The sequence below is a fragment of the Giraffa tippelskirchi genome, chromosome X (assembly GCF_054371585.1).
Source record: "Giraffa tippelskirchi isolate mGirTip1 chromosome X, T2T-mGirTip1v1.2.pri, whole genome shotgun sequence".
NCBI lineage: Eukaryota > Metazoa > Chordata > Mammalia > Artiodactyla > Giraffidae > Giraffa > Giraffa tippelskirchi.
Window position 1 is genome coordinate 132,433,827 of NC_137289.1, and position 18,515 is coordinate 132,452,341.

Below are 18,515 nucleotides of genomic sequence, written 5' to 3' on the forward strand. Positions count from 1 at the left end.
CTGGACGCACCCAGGGTCCCGCCGTCTGGCGATGGAGAGGAAACCGGGTGGTGGTGATTACGGGGCGCAGAGGTTTCCCTCTCCGCTCTGGAAACGTGGGGGGTGGGTGAGACAGGAGATGGGGGGCTCCGACCGAGGGGCTCGGGGTGACAGCCCACTCACTTGCTTCTATCCCGCGGGAGGGGACCGCTCCCCGCCCCCCCCCCCCCGCAGCCCCCCGAGGGCAGACGTGAGGCTGTGACCGTCCCGCCTGGCTTTGTCTGGGAGCCAGGCTTGAAAATGCCTCGGTGGGCCGCCTGGACGGATGATTGGAGGTGATGGGGCGGCGGGGGGAGCTGTTTTCTCTCTAGTTCTTGCTCCCCTGGCCCCTTTTCCCTGGGTGCTGGCGGGTAACCGAAAGTGGTGAAGTTTGACAATCAGGGGAGTTGTCTTAACACAGTAATCACACCCACGCGTCCGTACCTTGAGGGCTCGGCCGCAGTCCTCGTGACCCTTCCCAAAGCGCCGCTTCCCAGCAAACGTCTCCCAGCCGAGCCCTGACGGTGGACCCCCCACACCCACCCACCCCGCCCCGGCTCAGGCGGACGACACGGCAAAGACGGAAGGAATAGCGAACGCCAAGGAGCCTTCCTTGCAAATCTACGTTCTCAGTCCCTTTGGACCTTTCCACAGGCTGCTCCTTTCGTAAACGCATCAACAAACACCGTCCACAGACAGATCCCCGCAGCCGTGGGGAGAACTGAGGCAGGGCTAGGGAGTGCAGGGCGAGCAGCGGGCGGAGAAGGCGAGGGGCAAGCAGATTATGATACATTTCCTCCTATTATCAGACTTCCAGGAGGAGAGACCTCGATTTGTGCATAAAATGCATAGCCTGAAGTGAATAGAACTGTGAAAGCAGTATTTGAGGAGGTTAACCTGGACTGGTTGGAGTTAAGGAGTGGGGGTAGGGGGGAAGCAAATATTTCTGTTTGTGCCCTCCGGCTCTTCCCAGCACCGGCTGTCAATCCCAACGCTTGTTATCCTCACAAGGCTTCAGTTTGTTTGCCTGATCTCAGCAAGGTTTTCTTCCACAAGTAGAACTATAATTGCTATAATTCTACTGTATCATTTGGATCATTGCAGTATTGTTGTTTTCTCTCCCTCTTTCTCTCCTCCTAACACTGCAATAACGCGCTCCAGTGTTAAATTAGCAGGTTGCGGAAGACCATAAATGAATGAAAGTTTGTTTAAAAAAAAGAAATTAAATAAATAAAACAGCAAAATGACTTGGCAAAGGGGATATCACATCACAGAGAATCCTCGCGTGTAATCAGGACTTATTGTCTTCCCTTCCAATGGCTTCCAAATTGGTCGCCAGACTCCAATGAAGTTTATTTCTATTGTTTAAATATATGTTTTGAAGAGGTTGAGCATAATTTAGGGAGACCTGAGCCGGCCGGTGTGGCTGGAAGCCCATCATAGCTTTATTTATCTATGTGTATATTGCACAATAAATTAAAACATCTCAAATGAAAAGTGTGCAAGGTTAACTCTCTTCCAAACATTTTTTTTTTCCTGGATAATAACATCTGACTGCCACCCCCTTATCCCGCATTTCTTGCAAATATAATTTTGAAACTACAATGTAGAATTAGCTCTCACCACAGAAAAGAAAGGGGTTTCTTCCATTCGCCTCTTCTAGGTAATTATTATTTCCAATCCTGGGGACAAGCCTCAGTTCTTTTCACCATAAACAACAGTTTTGAACACCTCTGACCCTCACTTCCGGCCATAATTGTCATTTTTATCTTAGTGATTGATTTTAAAAGCAGATGAACTGCAAACCATTGTTTCCCAGGCAGCCCAGGAAAAGAAAACCAACAGATACAGACCTCAAAGATTAGAGGAACCAGGAGTGGTGAGTAACAAATACAAACGTGAATAATATTACTACTAAAATGAAATTCTTTTTGATTAGTGGGTAAAAGAAAGTGGAGAAAGTGAGGTGAAAAGAAAGCAAAGTGGCATCTTGCCTACAGCACAAACATGAAATTGGCTAAACTAAAAGTTCTTTTATGCATAGTCCTATAGCCCAATCCTGAAAAGTCTACCTACTCAACAAATTAATTAAATTCTTCTTAGATATTAGAGGCATCATTTTGTTTTCTAAACTAACATGTAGGATAACACACACATATCTTAAACCCATCTTCTGATTAGACACTGTGGAGATACCAGCTGATTGTCTCCCCGTGGGTATGTTAGAAAAGTTCTCTTAAAAAAAATTAATATTTCAGGAATAGCAAGAACCAACTGCAGATTTTGAACTTGGGTGCTGAATTGTGACAAAGATCATTTCAGGGCCGCTGGGTGTAAAGGGAGCTGAGTCGGGCCCTTCTCCCCGAAGTGAATGGATGTGCTTTCCCAATAGCGTCCTCGCTTGGGAAGATTGATTAGAAAATACCCAAAATACACAAGATAAAATAACAATGCTAGTGTTTGCACCAGGTTTCCCAAAGAAAGATGCTACATTCCATTAATAGAATTAGATTTAATTCCAGGGGTCATTAAGTCAGAATCAGAAATTCTATGTTAACCTTCCCTTTTGCAGTGGATGATTAAAATTAGAATACACCCCAGCAGAAAGTCCGACTTCTTTTTTTTTAAAAAAGGAGAACAGCTGCAGAAGGGGGAGGAGGGGGACGGAAGCTAAGAGATCTTCCACCGAGTTGAAACCCCGTTAGGCTCTCAGAAATGATTTGTGCGTTTGAGTCTCTCTTTAACACAGTCTTCTTGTGGACTCATTTTCAACCCACTCCTTGCGTGTGACGGAGTGTGACTCTGAAGTCACGGAGCCGCCCACAGCCGGGTCTTGTAGATTTCCGACGCGGGGCCCGCTGGGGAGGGAAAAGGGCCCCTCTCTCCCAGTGACCAGCCGCAGGGACGCCCGCGAGGCTTCCGCGGCTGGAGGCTCGCTCCGAGGAGACCGACGCGTCTTTCCGCCTCTCGGCTACGTCGAGACTCGCAGCCTGGGAGTGGGCGCTCAGGTCCGGGGAGGGAATGGGGAGGGAATCAGCGAGCAGAATGTTACTTTAAAGCTAAACGGGACTGTATAACAGAGAACTGTGGGTGAGACTAGAAAAGGAAGAATGCAGGTAAACAGACGATACCAGGGGCCTTGGAACAGCAGAGGGCTTAAAAGAAAATCAGTGTCAGAGAGAGCTCGGGTTCTCTTTCGCCCCCAACTCCCATCATCTAAGTGTAGGAAAAACTGGTGAGACTCAAACTAAAAGCCAGAGAGCGGAGACAGATGGACAGACTGACAGACACACACACACACCGAGAGACACAGATCCTCTTCGTCTAGCTCTTAATAGTACCAGTAATATCACATTAGTATTAACATTATTGATGTGCCTGTTCCTAACCCTTCATCCCCTCCAGTTGTGTCTTGAATGCTCCTGCCAAGCCAGCCTGATCTGTCTGCCACCCACCCACCAGCATCCAAGAGTTATGCAGATGTTTATGGCTGAAAAAAATCCCAGTTATGCATCCTTGTATTTTTAAATACTGACTGTAAGTGATTCAAGTATAATCCTTTGTAAAACGCTTTTCTCTGACACATTGAAGGGGTTGAGAGAGGAAAACCCGGCGTGGATTCCCCCTCCCTGGCTCCTCTCCCACCCACCACCCTCGCCCCCACCCTGCCAGCGTCGAGGCCCCTGGCTATCCCTTGGGCCCTGCACCCAGAAAAAGAGGCCACCCGTGCTAGCGCCTCGCCCGCGCTCGGCACAACTTCAGTCGGAGTTGGGTCTCGGTTCTCAGCGCTGGACGCGCTGGAAGCTGTTTGGGGAAGAAGAAAAACAAGTGCTTTCTCCCTGAGGTTCGCTCTCTCGCCTTTGCCAAGGTGGGGAGTTCAGAACTTTAGGCGTTGAGAATTGGTTGAAGCCGAACCTGGGTCCCTCGCACCCTAGAGCGCTCAGGGCTCCGGTTGGGTCCCGCTCTCTGCAGGCGCGATCTGAGAGTGTCCAGCCTCAGGGTGACGGCCTAACAGAGGCGAACTTATGGAGAAAAGAGGGAAGCGTGCCTGGGGAGAAGGGGGAGACTCTCGGGGCCTGTCCCCAGCTGCCCTTTCTCGCAGCCGACACTCGCCCGTCCCTTCCTGTTCTGTAGATGCTCTAGAGAAGGCCGCGCGCCTTTGGCAGACCTTTGTCTTTAAGGGGACTTTTTGCAGAGTTGAAGACGGTGATGAGACCCTACTAAAAAGAGAGCAACCGCCGGACTCAGGGAGAGGACTAACAGCTCAAGGCATTGGGCCACAAGAGAACACTGAACGCCCCAACGACAGACGTTTGCCGGCGGCCGTCACCCCGGTGGCCCGTCCGGCCTAAAGAGGACAGTGGCTGAGGGCCACTGAGGTCAAGGCACTGTCCTGGGAGTGCGACATTGGCTTTGAAAAGGGCCAAATCCGTCCGTACGCGAGCCAAGCCTGAAGGCCTTGCCTCCAAGGGAGTGAGGTCCTCGGGTTGGTGGAAGGGGCGCACGCCGCCCAAATGGCACCCACTGGCCTGACATCCGAATAAGCTAGAGCTTCGGGCTAGCCCTAAAGGGTTAAAGGAGGAGCGGCAGGAACAGAATGGAGTATTTAGAAAGTTGCTAGTTGAAAACAAAAAATAAAAATACAATTGGCTCCGGTGCGTGCCTGCTGCCGCCCCTCTTCCACCGCCGGCTTTTCCGGAATCCAGTCCGGGCTTTGCTGGGAGCGCACAGCCCGGAGCAGCCCGGCCTCTGGCGAGAGCCAATCAGAGGGCGCCTCTCAGCACGTGGAGGAGAGAGACTCCAGAGCTCCGCGCCCGCCGCTCACTACACTTGTTACTGCTTGTCCTGAGCGCGGAGAGGGCGAGCTCCGGCCGCAGGCAGGGCGGGAGCCGGCAGCCAGCGACCGAGAGAGGCAGAGAGACACAGAGATCGCAATAATATCCATTATAACTAGCCATCTAACCCCACCCCCTCAACACACACCCATCCATCCCACCCGCCCCGAGAGGCAGCCAGCGGCCCTCTTCTCTGCGCCCAGGGGAAAAAAACCCCAGTCATGAGCAATCAGTACCAGGAGGAGGGCTGCTCCGAGAGGCCCGAGTGCAAAAGTAAATCTCCAACTTTGCTCTCCTCTTACTGCATCGACAGCATCCTGGGCCGGAGGAGCCCGTGCAAAATGAGGCTGTTGGGAGCCGCGCAGAGCTTGCCCGCTCCGCTGGCCAGCCGCACCGACCAGGAAAAGGCCGTGCAAGGTAAGGCTGTGCTTGCCGAGCACCTGAAAAGGGTGCTAGGCACTGGTTTGGATGTGTGATGTTCCGGGGCCAGGGGCCTGCGGTTGTCCAACTGGAGACAGAGGAAAAAAGAGGGAACAACTCTGAGGCCTGGTACCTCAAAGAGCGGTAAACCTCTTGCCAGGGGATGTCTCTCCCTCCCTCTCTGCTTCCACAAAAAGCAGAGACCAAGCTTTGCTTCGAGGGCCCTTAGATTCTCGGTATTGGTTCTTAGGTCGTTTAAATACCCCCTTTGGTGGCCTTGCGGGTGCTCTGAAGAGGGGCGACGGGCCAAGAACAGCAGGAGCCGGGTGGACTCTTGTAAGAACTTGGTGAAGAGAAGAACCCCAAAAGCTGTGAATGGGGACTCCAGGCGGAGTGCGCCTTGGCCTTTCCTCTTGGGAAGATTTCTTTATACGAGGTGTTCTGCTTTTTTCTTCTTTTTAAAATTGTAGATTACTTGTGATCTTTTAAACCCAAGCTTTGCAGAAAACATCTCCCTGGGATTCCCCAAATGTTCCTTCTTGTATCTGAAGTGTATGAAATGTGCGGTTTCTGGGTGCTATTTTTTCCTCTGCTATTTTTTGTTTGTTTGTTTGTTTTTAGAGTTGAGATGTTTACAAGCTCTTTTTTCCCCCTAAAATTAAAAATTTCAGAACAACTGTCGTTTTGCCCCGAAACTGTTACACTCAAGTTTCGCCTTTTAAAATCTGTAAACCAGCGGTCCAGCCGCAACGTCACTTGGAAGACAGGAGCGGACAGCGGGGAAGGGGGCGTTTAAAATTGACTTTTTCCTTTTCTTTTTTTAGCCTGCAGTGGCACCTGTGCCAGGCGCTTCCTCGAGGGGAAGGAGCGCTATGTGCCCATTGCACCCCCTTACGCCTCCACCCAGGCCTTTCCGAACCCATTTTCTCCAGGACGATTTTTCTGGGCGAGGAGCCCCCGCCCCTCCTGCTGGGGGCTGTTGGGGCCAGGTCCTCACTCAAGGCCACAGGGCCGCTCCCTCCTCCCCCGGTGCCCGCCAGGCAGTGGCCCCTCTCGCCAACCCGCAGCCGGGAACGCGTGGCAGAGCTGAGGGCAGAGGTCGTGTGCAAAGTTTTCAGAGTGGTGGTGATTTTTAAAAAGTTGTGGAATGTTTGCAGATTCCCTCTTGCCCCGAAATGGGAAGGGAAAAGGTGAAAGACAGGACAAGAGGAAAGAAAAAGAAACCAATAAAGGAGGGAAGGAAGAAGGGGAGAGGAGTGCACAAAAAGAGAAAGGGAAGGGAAGGGAGAGGAGAAAGATGCGGAGAGAATGATGAGACAGGGAGAGAGAGAAAGAAAAAGTGATTTTAAAATGAAAGGAAGGGCGAGGAGAGAAAGAAGTAAAGGAAGGAAGGAAATGAAGGGCAGAATGAGAGAGGGAAAGGAAAGGACCGATAGAGGAGGAGAGGAGGGAAAAAGAAGGAAACAAGGGCAAGGGGAAGAGAGAGATGTAAAGAAAAAGAAAAAGCAAAGCTGCGGAAGGAGGGGAGGGCTCGGAGTCTAGTGGTGCGGAGGGCGCCGCGCGCATCGGGGCCTGGGCGCGGAGGGAGCGGCGGAGGGCCGGCCCGAGCGGCGGCTCTGGCCGGGCCGGCCGGGCGGCCGGCGCGCTGACCGCTCTCCCTTGCCCGCAGGCTCCCCCAAGGGCAGCAGCGCCCCGTTCGAGGCCGAGCTGCACCTGCCGCCCAAGCTGCGGCGCCTGTACGGCCCGGGCGGGGGCCGCCTCCTCCAGGGCGCCGCGGCGGCGGCGGCGGCAGCGGCGGCGGCGGCGGCGGCGGCTGCCACGGCCACGGCGGGTCCGCGGGGGGAGGCCCCGCCGCCGCCGCCGCCGCCGACCGCGCGGCCCGGGGAGCGGCCGGATGGCTCAGGGGCCGCCGTGGCGGCCGCCGCTGCAGCCGCCGCGGCCTGGGACACTCTCAAGATCAGCCAGGCGCCGCAGGTGAGCATCAGCCGCAGCAAGTCGTACCGCGAGAACGGGGCGCCCTTCGTGCCGCCACCGCCCGCGCTGGACGAGCTGGGCGGCCCGGGGGGCGCCGGGCACCCGGACGAGCGCCTTGGCGCGGCCGGCGGCCCAGGTGGCGCCCCGGCGGCGAGTAGCGGCGCGGGCGCCGAGGACGAGGAGGAGGAGCTGCTGGAGGACGAAGAGGACGAGGACGAGGAAGAGGAGCTGCTGGAAGACGACGAGGAGGAGCTGCTGGAGGACGACGCCCGCACGCTGCTCAAGGAACCGCGGCGCTGCGCTGTGCCCGCCACAGGAGCGGTGACCGCCGCCGCCGCTGCTGCCGCCGTGGCCACCGAGGGCGGGGAGCTGTCCCCCAAGGAGGAGCTGCTGCTGCACCCGGAGGACCCTGAGGGCAAGGACGGCGAGGACAGCGTGTGCCTGTCTGCCGGCAGCGACTCAGAGGAGGGGCTGCTGAAGCGCAAACAGCGGCGCTACCGCACCACGTTCACCAGCTACCAGCTGGAGGAACTGGAGCGGGCCTTCCAGAAGACGCACTACCCAGACGTCTTCACCAGGTACGCGCGAGGGGTGATCGTGGCAGCAGCGGCTGGAGGGCGCGAGTGGGTCCCGGAGAGGGAAGGTGGGCGGGCAGGGCCCTGGGGCTAGGGCAGGGACTTAGCTCCTGGACTCACCCCAGGCGCGCCCTCCCAATGGTCAAACCCCTGTTGACCAAAAACACCCTCCCACTCCCTCTACTCTGGGCTTGTAAGTTTAGACTGGGATGGGTTTTTTTTCCCCCCCTTCCAGGTCTTTCCAGCTTAATTTTTTTTTAATTACAAGTTTTAGCTAGAGAGAGAAAAAGAAACGGCCTCTCCAAAGGGTTCCCGAACGCGCCACCTTGGAGACGTGCACATCCGAGCGCTCACACTCAGGGCCCCTGGCGCTGCGTTCCGGAGTCCACGCCAGGTCCCAGGCGAGGCACAAGCAGCGCTGCCGGCCCTCGCCGCCAGGGCTAAGCAGGGGCTATTTTTGGCCGCTGTGTGGTGCGCTTGCCCTCCCCGCCTGATGCCCCGGGAGCCTGGCGGGTATCAGTTACGCAGTTCGCAGTGAAGCTGCCCGCGCCTGCAGAGAAGGCCATTAAAAAGATCCAAGTTCTGTCGTTTGAGGACTCCTGGAATAACCAAAGGAAGTCAGAACTGGGCAGTGTTTGGACTGCGGAGGCACCGACCAGAATCTCCCCTTTTCATCGCTGTCCTCTCTCCTTCCACGTACATTAAACACAGTGTTGGTTTACTGTACGCGGGTTTACAGGGGCAGGCTTTGACTGCTGGGAGCCTGGCAGGCAGTAGACAGAACAGCTAGGGGAAATTTCCCCCTTCTGACTGGTGTCTAAACCTGGGTGTTCCTCCTGGATCCGACCCATTCCCATTCATCCGAGTTTTGGGGGAAAGATGTACCTGTGAGATGACTGGGCCCCTGAGGGCCAGCTTATTCATACCTGGGATGCCGGCCCGGCAGGGGGCTTTCCTCTCCCTCCCCAAAGCTAAGGTCTGGCTCAGGCGAGGAGCCTGGTAAGGGCCAACTTTCCCCAGCGGGGAGGGAAAAAGGGATGGGAGTCAGCCCGGACTTGGGCTTGTCAAACTCTAGCAGCCCCACCTTCTCACGAGCCGTGTACGACTTTTCAATGTGCATTTTAGTAGCCCCGGAAAGCTGCCTGCCCCATTTGAACCCGAGGAGAAATTGCTTAGCGCTCAGGAGGCCTGAGCCGATGCTCAAGGGTAGTTGGTCTAGCAATTAATTGCCAAACTGTCTCCTAACCAGAAACGGAAAAGAGTAGATCTGACCCGGGGCAAAGCACTAAACTTGATCATCCCCTGAGCTAAACTTGGCCCTCCCCTGTGTCATCCAGTCCCTTCATTATCTTTAAAAAAGAAAATAAATTCTAAAGTAACTGTGTCTATCAAATAGCTAAGCGGCCAGCCTGCTTTTTGCATTTATCACACATATATAATTCGAAAGAAGCAAATGATGTGATGTCGCTTGGCACGCAGGTCTGCCCTTTTAGCTTCTCCAGGGGAACCAAAGTACACGAAGAGAGGTGGCTGCTCCTCACCACCCCATGCCCACCTCTTTCCCACCCAGGGGGCTACTTAGAGCCCCTTGGCTCCTGCCAGGACCCAGGCAGGAGTGTGGTTTTGGGGTTTTAGATCTGCTGATGCTTACTGCAGCAGGAAGCAGCGGGAAGCTCTCCAGTGAACCAGTTTTCTCCCAGTCCTGAAGTTCCAGGTGTGGGCCAGGCCGGGTCCCAGGCTGGGGCAGCCCCCGCTCTTTCATATCAATGATTGGAGAGCCAATTACTCTCGTCGGGCTCATATTTTCGGTAAACAGGTTGTAAGCCGTTTTACAGCATCTTAATGGTTTCCTATTTGCCTTAATTGTCGCAGTAATAACTGCAATGACGGGGTAGGGTTTCAGTTAAATTGACTTCCCCTGAGATGGGCAGGGTTTGTAGTGGGCACTGGAGTCAGGAGGTGCGCAGAATTTTGTTTAATCGAAAAATTACCCCACTGAACTCTTAACAAGCTTAACATATCTCCAGAGGGTAATGGGGAGTATGACCTAAGGGGGTGAGGGAGGGAGAAGGCGGGGGAGAGAGAGAGATGGAAGGAAAGGCAGAGAGCTGGAGAGAGAGGAAGGAGAGGGGAGAGAACAGTTTTTAAAGAAGGCAGAAAGCAACAAGGAGGGCGAAAGAAATGTTTTTAGTTGAGTGGCGAGTTCTCCCATTTACTCTTAGGACAAAAGAGGCTATACACACACAGAGGCACTGTGTGTGTGTGTGTGTGTGTGTGTGTGTGTCTTATCTAACTCTGGCTTAAGAGTGACAGAATCACCACTGTCACTCTTGAATATAATATGATGCAATAGAATAGATAACATCCTATATCTGGGAGTGTATTGTGTTTTCACGTTTGCAGTCAAATAGAAGACACTCCAGTGTTGAAGGGGTGGTGATGCCCAGGTGTCTGTTAGACCCTAATGGAAGAGGATGCCAGCGAAGGAAAGGTGGCTGACAGGCGGTTGCTGGCGCCTGCAGTGACCTCCTGCCTGTGTGTTGCTTTCTTATAGGGAGGAACTGGCTATGAGGCTGGACTTGACTGAGGCCCGGGTCCAGGTGAGCCGCACCGCAGAGAGGGAGGAAAGGAGGGGCAGTGGGCTGGGGGAAGAGTGGAAGAGAGATGGGTTGATGGATTAGGGGGTTCTTGAGAGACCCCCTTCATAAAATGAAGAGAAGCAGAATCAGAAAGATAAACCTAAACACTCCTGCACAAAATTATATTAAAATATGAAGATCTGGGAGATGGAAGGGGAAGGTTTCTAGGTTTGGGAGCCTTGTGGAAGGAGTCCAGGATCAGAAGAGGGGTTTCAGGGTCCCTGAGACTGCAGTTCAGAAGCCCCCAGGTCCACAGCCCCGGTAGGAAACAATCTGCGAACTGACTTTTCCTGGTTGAAATAATGGGATGGAGCATGGATTTGGTTGTTAGACAAATCCGCTCAGCTCCAAGCAGGTATTTGGCTGCGATTAAGTCTCCAATCGGGCTTCATAAAAGCCCACTTAGTGCTAGAACAAACAGGGCCATTTGAAGGCAAAATGCTGTTTGATTTCCCCTCCGCCCGCACAAGGAGCTGGCTAATGCTATTTGATTTCCCATTTTTTATAGCAATGAGCCCACATTGATCTAATAGGGAATGAGTGCAATGCTATTAAAGGTGTTTGCAGCCCCATACCAGAGTGCATTTCCGAACCCAGGCCTCATAACCAAAGAGACGATCAACACTGGGCAGCCCCGATGGCCAACAGAAAACAGATGTCCCTGGGTTAGGAGCTGAGTGAATCACTTTACAGTCAAAATCAAGCGCTGATAAAGCACAATAAATTCCATATGGCTCATTTAATACACAACAGCTTCTTGCATTAGAGGGCTAATGATGAGGCCTGTCCCCTCCTTTCTGTTGACACATTTCTCCATTGTCAAACAGAGATGTGACAGCAACTCTGCATTTTCTGCTCAGGGGAACGAGTCGTGGGAAAGTTAAATAACTTTTAAAAAGAAAGAGAGCGCCCCCTCCCCTTCTCCTCTCCCTATTCACTGGAGAAGATGTAATTAAGTGAATATGAATTATTAGAGTCCTTTCGTTTACCTTTGGGGGGCCTCAGAGGTATTAATTCAATAATGAGGAATTTCAGGGGGACATCTTGATAATTGCAGTTGAGCCAAGAGCCGATCTGTCTCTAGAAGGTTTCCATGTTCTTTGAGGGCATTCTGCCTCCACTGTCTCCCCCCCCAACACTTTACTCCTTTCACTGCCATCGAGGAGTAGCGGGTATTCTTGTCTAGACAGATTTGGATACACAAAAGCTGCCCACCCAGCCTGGTCCCATCTAGTCTTATTTTTTCAAGTCTCTGAGTTTCCACACTGGAATGTTTCTGCAATTCTCAAATAGGTTATTTGAGGGCTGTGAAATGTTATGGATGGGCCCCCTTTTGGCAGAATTTTAAGTAATCCAACTGACTTGGGTTCTCAATTTTTCTTGTCTCAGGTGGCTATCTAGAAGTCAAACCAAACCTAGATACCAGTGCTAGTAACGACAACCCCAGTGTGTATATCTGAAAGGCATAGATGTCTTAAAATTTTAAAAAACATATACCTCTGAGATCATTTACATTATATTTTAATAGAACTCTGTATAGCCCCAGAGTTCATTCTTAATTTTTAGACTTGTGTGCAGGCATAAACTCAGCCCTAAAAATACTAATGCCTTTAAGGGAGAAGGAGCGTATCTTCTCAGCTGTGGGTGTGATGAGCAGGTCACATAAAAATAATTTCATGCTCCTAAAAGTTATTTTTAGACCATGGTAGCTGCCACATTTCAGGTAAAGGTCTCTACTAAAACTGCTTTCTATTAACAATTAGGAAGATACCTTGTGCTGAAAACCTCCCCCAAACCTACAACTATCTTACTTAAATAACCTACTTAAACCACATCCCCAGAAGAAATAAAGGACCAGTTAGCTATGAAGATGTGCCCAGTCTCCAGGTATCCCACACTCTGGTTTCTGCGTCCAAGTATCACTGTAGACCTGATCCATGGCAGTCACTGCCTTCCTCGGTAGAACCTGGCCCTGCATGGAGCCCCTGCAGATAGCAGGCTGTGTACCCCACACTTCATTACAACTGCCTCCTAAACTGTATGCCTGTTTGCTAATTATCGTGCCTATTTCTTCCCTCAGTCCCAGCTCCCCTCAAGCCCCCAAACATAGGGTAGTGCTCATAGGTGTTCAGTAAATATTTCTGGAAAGATTAAATGAACCACCTCCCTGATTTCCTTTCCAACAGAGAGCAAAGATTTTGTCACCTCTTGGGAAAACGTGAAATAGGTGAAAAGAGCTGATTTGCCACAGAAAACTGCTGTGCATTCTTCTCTTGATGGCTGTCTGTTCCCAAGAGTCATCACTGAATGCCAGCTTCCACATGCCTTATTTGACTCATTCCTCATGACAGCCTTATGAGTAAAGTTTTATTATCCCCATTTTACAGATTAGAAAACTGAGGTTCAGAGAGGCTTAGGTGACCTGTTTAAAGACACACAGCAAGCAAATGGCAGCAGAGACATGTAAATCTTGGTTTCCTCACTTCTAAATACAACAAACCATTTCTTAAATTTGGAAAGGAACCGGGCTAGTTAAAATGTCCACTGGAAAGGGTTCACTTGCCCGATAGTTCCGGATGACTTTAAGTTAGGCCCTCTTTCTTTGCCCCTTTGGTCCCAGACGTGTCCTTAAACAGCCTGAGGCCACAAAGGGGCGAGGTGGACGAGGGCTGCAGTGGAAAAGTGGAAAGGAGGGAGGGCCCGCGGCGCGGGGGTAAGAGGCGGGGACCGCCCGGAGCGCCTACCCGGCCGGAGCGGTGCTGACCCCTGCCTCTCGGCTTCGCAGGTCTGGTTTCAGAACCGTCGGGCGAAGTGGCGCAAGCGAGAGAAGGCGGGCGCACAGACCCATCCCCCGGGTCTGCCCTTCCCCGGGCCGCTCTCGGCCACCCACCCGCTCAGCCCCTACCTGGACGCCAGCCCCTTCCCTCCGCACCATCCCGCGCTGGACTCGGCCTGGACTGCCGCTGCTGCAGCCGCCGCCGCCGCCTTCCCGAGCCTACCTCCGCCTCCGGGCTCGGCCAGCCTGCCGCCCAGCGGGGCGCCGCTGGGCCTGAGCACTTTCCTCGGAGCCGCAGTGTTCCGGCACCCGGCCTTCATCAGCCCTGCGTTCGGCAGGTAACACGCGGCTTCGGGGAGTCTGTCTCTCTCATACACGCACAGAGACTGGGGCCCTGGGAGGAGGCCAGAGATAGGTAGGGACTACACACATCTTTCCTCTTTGGCTTAACTTGAGACTTAGCCAAAGAAAATAATCTCTAATATTGCTTTAAACAGTGCGGATCTTGAAGGGAATGACTTGGGGCTGAACGGCAGAGGGAAGGGCAGTGGCAACAACAGCAACCACAGAAATTGAAAGTGTTCAATGAAAGCTGTTAAAGTGCCATTTGAAGGCAGCAACAGCCCAGACCAAAGGTGTTATGTGTGTAAGAGGGTACAGGTGTAGGCTGCAGAGCCGGGATGACTTTTCAACGTTTGCAAAAATCCTTCCTCATTCCCCAAAGCCTGGCAGCCAGAGGAATACAGCCCTGGGGCCAAGGGCCCTCTGAGTGCAAAGAAATCTTTCTTCTTCCCCAGACTCTACTTCTTGTCATTCAAGTGACCCGCTGCCAACCATACCCTCATATATGCAACCCCGGACCCCCAGAGCAGCACAAGACAACGGAATCAAAGAAACGGTTCATCATATATTATAAATCCCTTTTTTAAATGAACATCGAATGATGAAATTTAAAGTCTGTATAATCACACAAAGAAACAAAGGAGAGATGTATTAAGTTGGAAAGTGCAGTGAAAATAAAACTGAATGCAGCTTCAATGATCTCTTTGGGAGAACAAAGAATAATAGATTCATCCAACTGCGCAGCCACTTAACAAAAAAATCATTCTGGAGAAAATTTTCAAAAAAGACTCAGTAAAATTACTTTCTTGTAACAACCAATGAAGTAAACAGAAAGTGCACTGAAGTGTAGTTAGTGACTCAATTTACCTAGTGGAACCAGGGCATGTTACGCCCCCTCCAGGCCACACTTGATCATTTCTTTTTGGAAAAAAATGTTTAAGTCCTCTGTCCCTCGCCCACCACCCTCTCCTTTTCCTCTTTTCACAAGTGACTTGTAAAAGTTGCCAAGCCATGGCCGGAGTACCAGCTGCGACATTTGGAGAGGCTGGAAGAGGGGTGCGGTGGGGGTGGCACGAGAGGTGGAGGGTGGGCTTGGGAGAAGCAGGGGCGGGGGGGGGCACTCCTCGAGCCCAGGTGAGCTCATTTCTAATCGTGGAAACCCTGAGTTGGCCTTCCGGGGGCCGGAGCCAAAGCCCTGGGAGTTAGCGGCGGGGGTGGTGGTGGCATTGAGGGTCAGGGACGGCTCGGCCTCTGCCCCAAGTCTGGCGCGGTGCCGTGCAGAGGGTGGAAGCGCCATGCGGGTCAATGCTGGCGCCTTCTGGAGGCGGTTTCGCGGAATGGAGTCCCAGACTCTTGGGTTTCGCTGTGCGCCGCACGCGGTGGGGCGCGGGTCCGGGGGCTCTTTAGTACTGGTGACTGCATGGGGCGCAGGGAATGCGGTGCTAGCGGGTCAGAGCTGCCTGGCGATCGGAAATCAACAGGCGGGAGCCCCCATCCCCACCTCGCGGTTGTCAGTCGGGCTCTGGCAGCTCTGCCCGGCGCAGGAGGGCGGCCGCAGCGGCGGGAAGGCTGGCAAACAAGATCAGCTTTTCCAGGGTGAAAGGAGCTCCGGGCCGAGAAGGCGCTCTATATAAGGAGTACAAAGTGCAGCACAGGTCTTTCTCAGTTTTAATCCCACTTTGTCCTTTCTTTCTCTTTTTCTTCTCCTCCCTTTCTCTCCCTTCTCTTTGTCTCTCTTCTCTCTCTCGGCAAATATTATAGGCAGTTGGAGCTCCTAGTCTAAAGTACACTCCCTTCTTAAGCGAAAGCTCAGAATCCGCGCAGTAGGGCCGTGGGGTTCCGGGACTCGGGGCTTGCTTCCGCCGCGGCTCTGGTCCCTCCAGGAATATCTGGCCCCTTGGTCTTTTTTTCCCCTCTGTTCGTTTACTGCTCTAGTAAACCCTTAGAGCGCCCCAGCCTCCCGCCCGCGCCTCCAGATACTCCCCAGCCCCGGACCTGCGACTCTGAGCCCCAGCGGCGGCGCCCCTCTGCTCCCCCGGGGAGAGGCGGCGGAAAAGGCTGCACGAGGCGCTGCGCGCAGCTCTCGGGGCGTCACCGCGCTGTTTTGCTCTCCCTGCAGGCTCTTTTCCACCATGGCCCCCCTGACCAGCGCGTCGACCGCGGCCGCGCTCCTGAGACAGCCCACGCCGGCCGTGGAGGGCGCAGTGGCGTCGGGCGCGCTGGCCGACCCGGCCACGGCGGCCGCAGACAGACGCGCCTCGAGCATAGCGGCGCTGAGGCTCAAGGCCAAGGAGCACGCCGCGCAGCTGACGCAGCTCAACATCCTGCCGGGCACCAGCACGGGCAAGGAGGTGTGCTAAAGGCTGCCCTCCACCCTCGCGCCCCGGGCGCGACCCGAAAGGTCACCTCACTCAGCACCACTCAAGACCAAATGGAAACAGAGGACCAGCACACTCCCGAGACGGCACTGAGAGCGCAGCCGCCTTCGCAGCAGCCTGGACGCGGGCAAGGCAGCCCTCGGCGCTACCCGGACGTGGCACCTCCTCGGCTGGCTGTCCACCCGCCCCTGCCCCTGCCCACTTCGCTCCAACTCAAACGTCCACTCTCTCCCGTTCTTTTATTGAAAATATCGGGGAGGTTTTCTCCCTAAGTCACCTGGTATTGAAGTTTAACAATTTTAAAACCCCAACCTCTCTGCCTCCTGACACCCCACTTAGCTTTTTTTTTTTTTCCTAATAGCATTTTGGCGCTCTAAGTTGATCTCCCCAGCGTGGCCCCAGCCTTCGGCGGCGGGGAAGCGAATGCGAATCTGTAAGATAGCTAACAGTGCACTTAACGGAAAGGGGCGTCTTGTTCTTGTTCTCTTCTTTATCATACATCAACCAAGGTTTTTATATCAAACCAAAGGGAAATACTCTTGCTAGAATATGGACTGTTGAAGTCACCAAACTGTGATTATTGATTCTGTACATACCATTGTTATTAAAAAAGAAAAAGAACAGAGCTTTGTATATTTGAAATGTTATAACGCAATTGCACTCAGCGTGGTATGGTAAAAGTTTGTCCTCCTGTAGATTCTTACTGTGTTGTAGATACGGTAGGGTTCCTAGACAAATATTTATGTACTCAAGCCCTTTATTTAACTTATTAACTGTAGAGGCTTCCGAAACCTTCAAGATAAAGGCAATGGTACAGTACTTTTGTGTAATGTGTAATTGTTATCACTTTTCCTTGCTATCTAGTGGAGAAGTGTCACGCTCAAAATAAAAAAAAAAATATATGTTTAACAAAAGGAAGTGTGAATACTCTCTACAGGCGCTGAGGGGACAGTAGAAGGGCCCCCCCAGAAGACCGCGGGTGGGCTCCTGCGCCCTGACTCCCCCAGGGTTTATCTGCATTCCCGTTTTCTTGGCAGAGGGCCCTGGTTTGAATGTGATCCTCAGAGGATCCGTAGGATTTCCTACGAAGGGTTAAGATCGCCGCCGCCACGGAGCTTTCGACGTGCATCTCGGCTCTCCTGGGTCGTGTTGCAGTGGGAGCTGGGGGGCCTGGGCCTCGGAGGTGGGGTGGGCTTGAGGGAGGGTGGGTGAGTCTACTGTAGGCGTTGACGGTGAAGACAGAAATTTGAAGCGAGCGGGGAGTCTTAGCTGGGAAAGCAAAGGAAACTGTTCGTGGAAAGTGCCACGTACAAGGAAGTGCGCAGTCCGAGATGACAGGTAACGGCGCGAGAGAGGAGCCCAGGCGCTGGCTTCCGAGGGGGCGGGCTACACGGTACACGCGCGGGGAGGAGGGTCTGTGGTGGGGGTAGGGGGAGCAGGGAGGAGGGAGTGTGTGTGTGGGGGTAGGAGGGTGTGTGGTGGGGGGAAGAGAGGGAGGCAGAGAGCGGGAGAGAGAACGTAGAAACAGTGATGGAAAGGCAGCGAGGGGTATCCAAGTGGCAGATCTTAACTCGACAAATGTCATTACATCACTTATCCAGGCATTGGGAAATGTATATACTTGTAAAAAAAATCTAAACAACTCAGGTTTCGCGAGGAGACCCAAGCAGATTTGCAATCTGCAACCCCCTGGGCGCACCCCTCCCCGCGCCGGTGGCGACGGTAGCTTCTCCCTCCCCCGGGCCCTGCCTGCGCCCCCCGGGTGACCGTTCCGTGTAAGCCCGCCCGCGGGGGCCGGGTCTCGCCAAAGCTCCCAGGGTGATGGGAAAGGGAAGAGAAGCTTAATTAGTTTCAATTTGTAGTAATTAGTGCGCTGGACCTTTGGGGAGAGGGGCAGGCGAGGGGAGGGGGGCGGCCGCGGCGTGACTAGCGTGGCTCTCAGAGCCGGTGCCGCCGCCCCGCCAGGCCGCGGGCCAGTCGGTCGCGGCGGCGGGCGCGGACGCGTCTCCGGGCCGGGCCCGCCGGGTTCCACGCGCGCTCCCGGACCGCGCCCCAGAGAAGGGGGGCGGGTCCCCTCGCCGCTCTGGGCGCAGGCGTGCGCGGCCGAGGGGCAGGTGCGGGGGCGGGCAGAGGTCAGCGGCGACTCGGGGGGTGGGCGAAGGCTCGGCAGCTGCCGCCCTCAGCCCCGGGCGTCCACCGGTCGCCCGCCGGGCCGGCAAGCCGCAATCCCCCCGCCCGCCGGACACCTTGGGGAGGGTGCCCACGGGGCACAAGGCTGAGGGGGCTCCTCGGATCTTGGCCGTCGGGTCACCCGGCCGGGCCACCAGGCCCGGCCTTGGCTCACGAGGGCGGAGCTCGCAAACAGGGCCCGGGCACGAGGAGTAGGCGCCGACTACCTCTGCTCGCTGCACACTCCTTTGCAGGCTCAGCAGGAACTTTCTAGGACATTCCCAGATATCTGAGTGTCTCAAGCCTTCACCAGACTCCACAGAGTCTCCTGGGGTGAAGGTCGAGTTCCTGGGGTGGACAGGGCTACTCAGGAGTTTGAAGTGGGGTGG

General features: G+C 54.1%; 2 protein-coding genes across 4 annotated transcripts in view; one reads left to right on the top strand and one right to left on the bottom strand.

Annotated features, from left to right (window-relative positions):
- POLA1 (DNA polymerase alpha 1, catalytic subunit) overlaps nt 1-18,515 on the bottom strand; it is a 390,759-nt gene that overhangs the window by 66,363 nt on the left and 305,881 nt on the right. The window lies entirely within an intron of this gene.
- On the top strand, nt 4,842-16,871 carry ARX (aristaless related homeobox). 3 transcript variants are annotated; one of them, XM_081567918.1, is made up of 6 exons: nt 4,842-5,270; nt 6,943-7,043; nt 7,119-7,825; nt 10,377-10,422; nt 13,247-13,575; nt 15,699-16,871. In XM_081567918.1, exons 1-6 carry the CDS (start codon nt 5,075-5,077, stop codon nt 15,937-15,939), a joined length of 1,620 nt encoding a protein of 539 aa, XP_081424044.1. In that variant the 5' UTR covers nt 4,842-5,074; the 3' UTR covers nt 15,940-16,871. The 3 variants fall into 3 exon arrangements, with proteins under 3 accessions (XP_081424044.1, XP_081424045.1, XP_081424043.1); XM_081567919.1 differs by lacking the exon at nt 6,943-7,043 and having other exon boundaries at nt 4,842-5,278; XM_081567917.1 differs by having other exon boundaries at nt 6,943-7,825.

What these genes read in the sequence shown, in the direction of transcription:
- ARX (XM_081567917.1), top strand. Translation starts at nt 5,075, where the DNA reads ATGAGCAATCAGTACCAGGAGGAGGGCTGCTCCGAGAGGCCCGAGTGC. An exon ending in CCAGGAAAAGGCCGTGCAAG is followed by an intron (nt 5,271 to 6,942) that starts GTAAGGCTGTGC and finishes CCTTGCCCGCAG; the next exon opens with GCTCCCCCAAGGGCAGCAGC. An exon ending in TACCCAGACGTCTTCACCAG is followed by an intron (nt 7,826 to 10,376) that starts GTACGCGCGAGG and finishes GCTTTCTTATAG; the next exon opens with GGAGGAACTGGCTATGAGGC.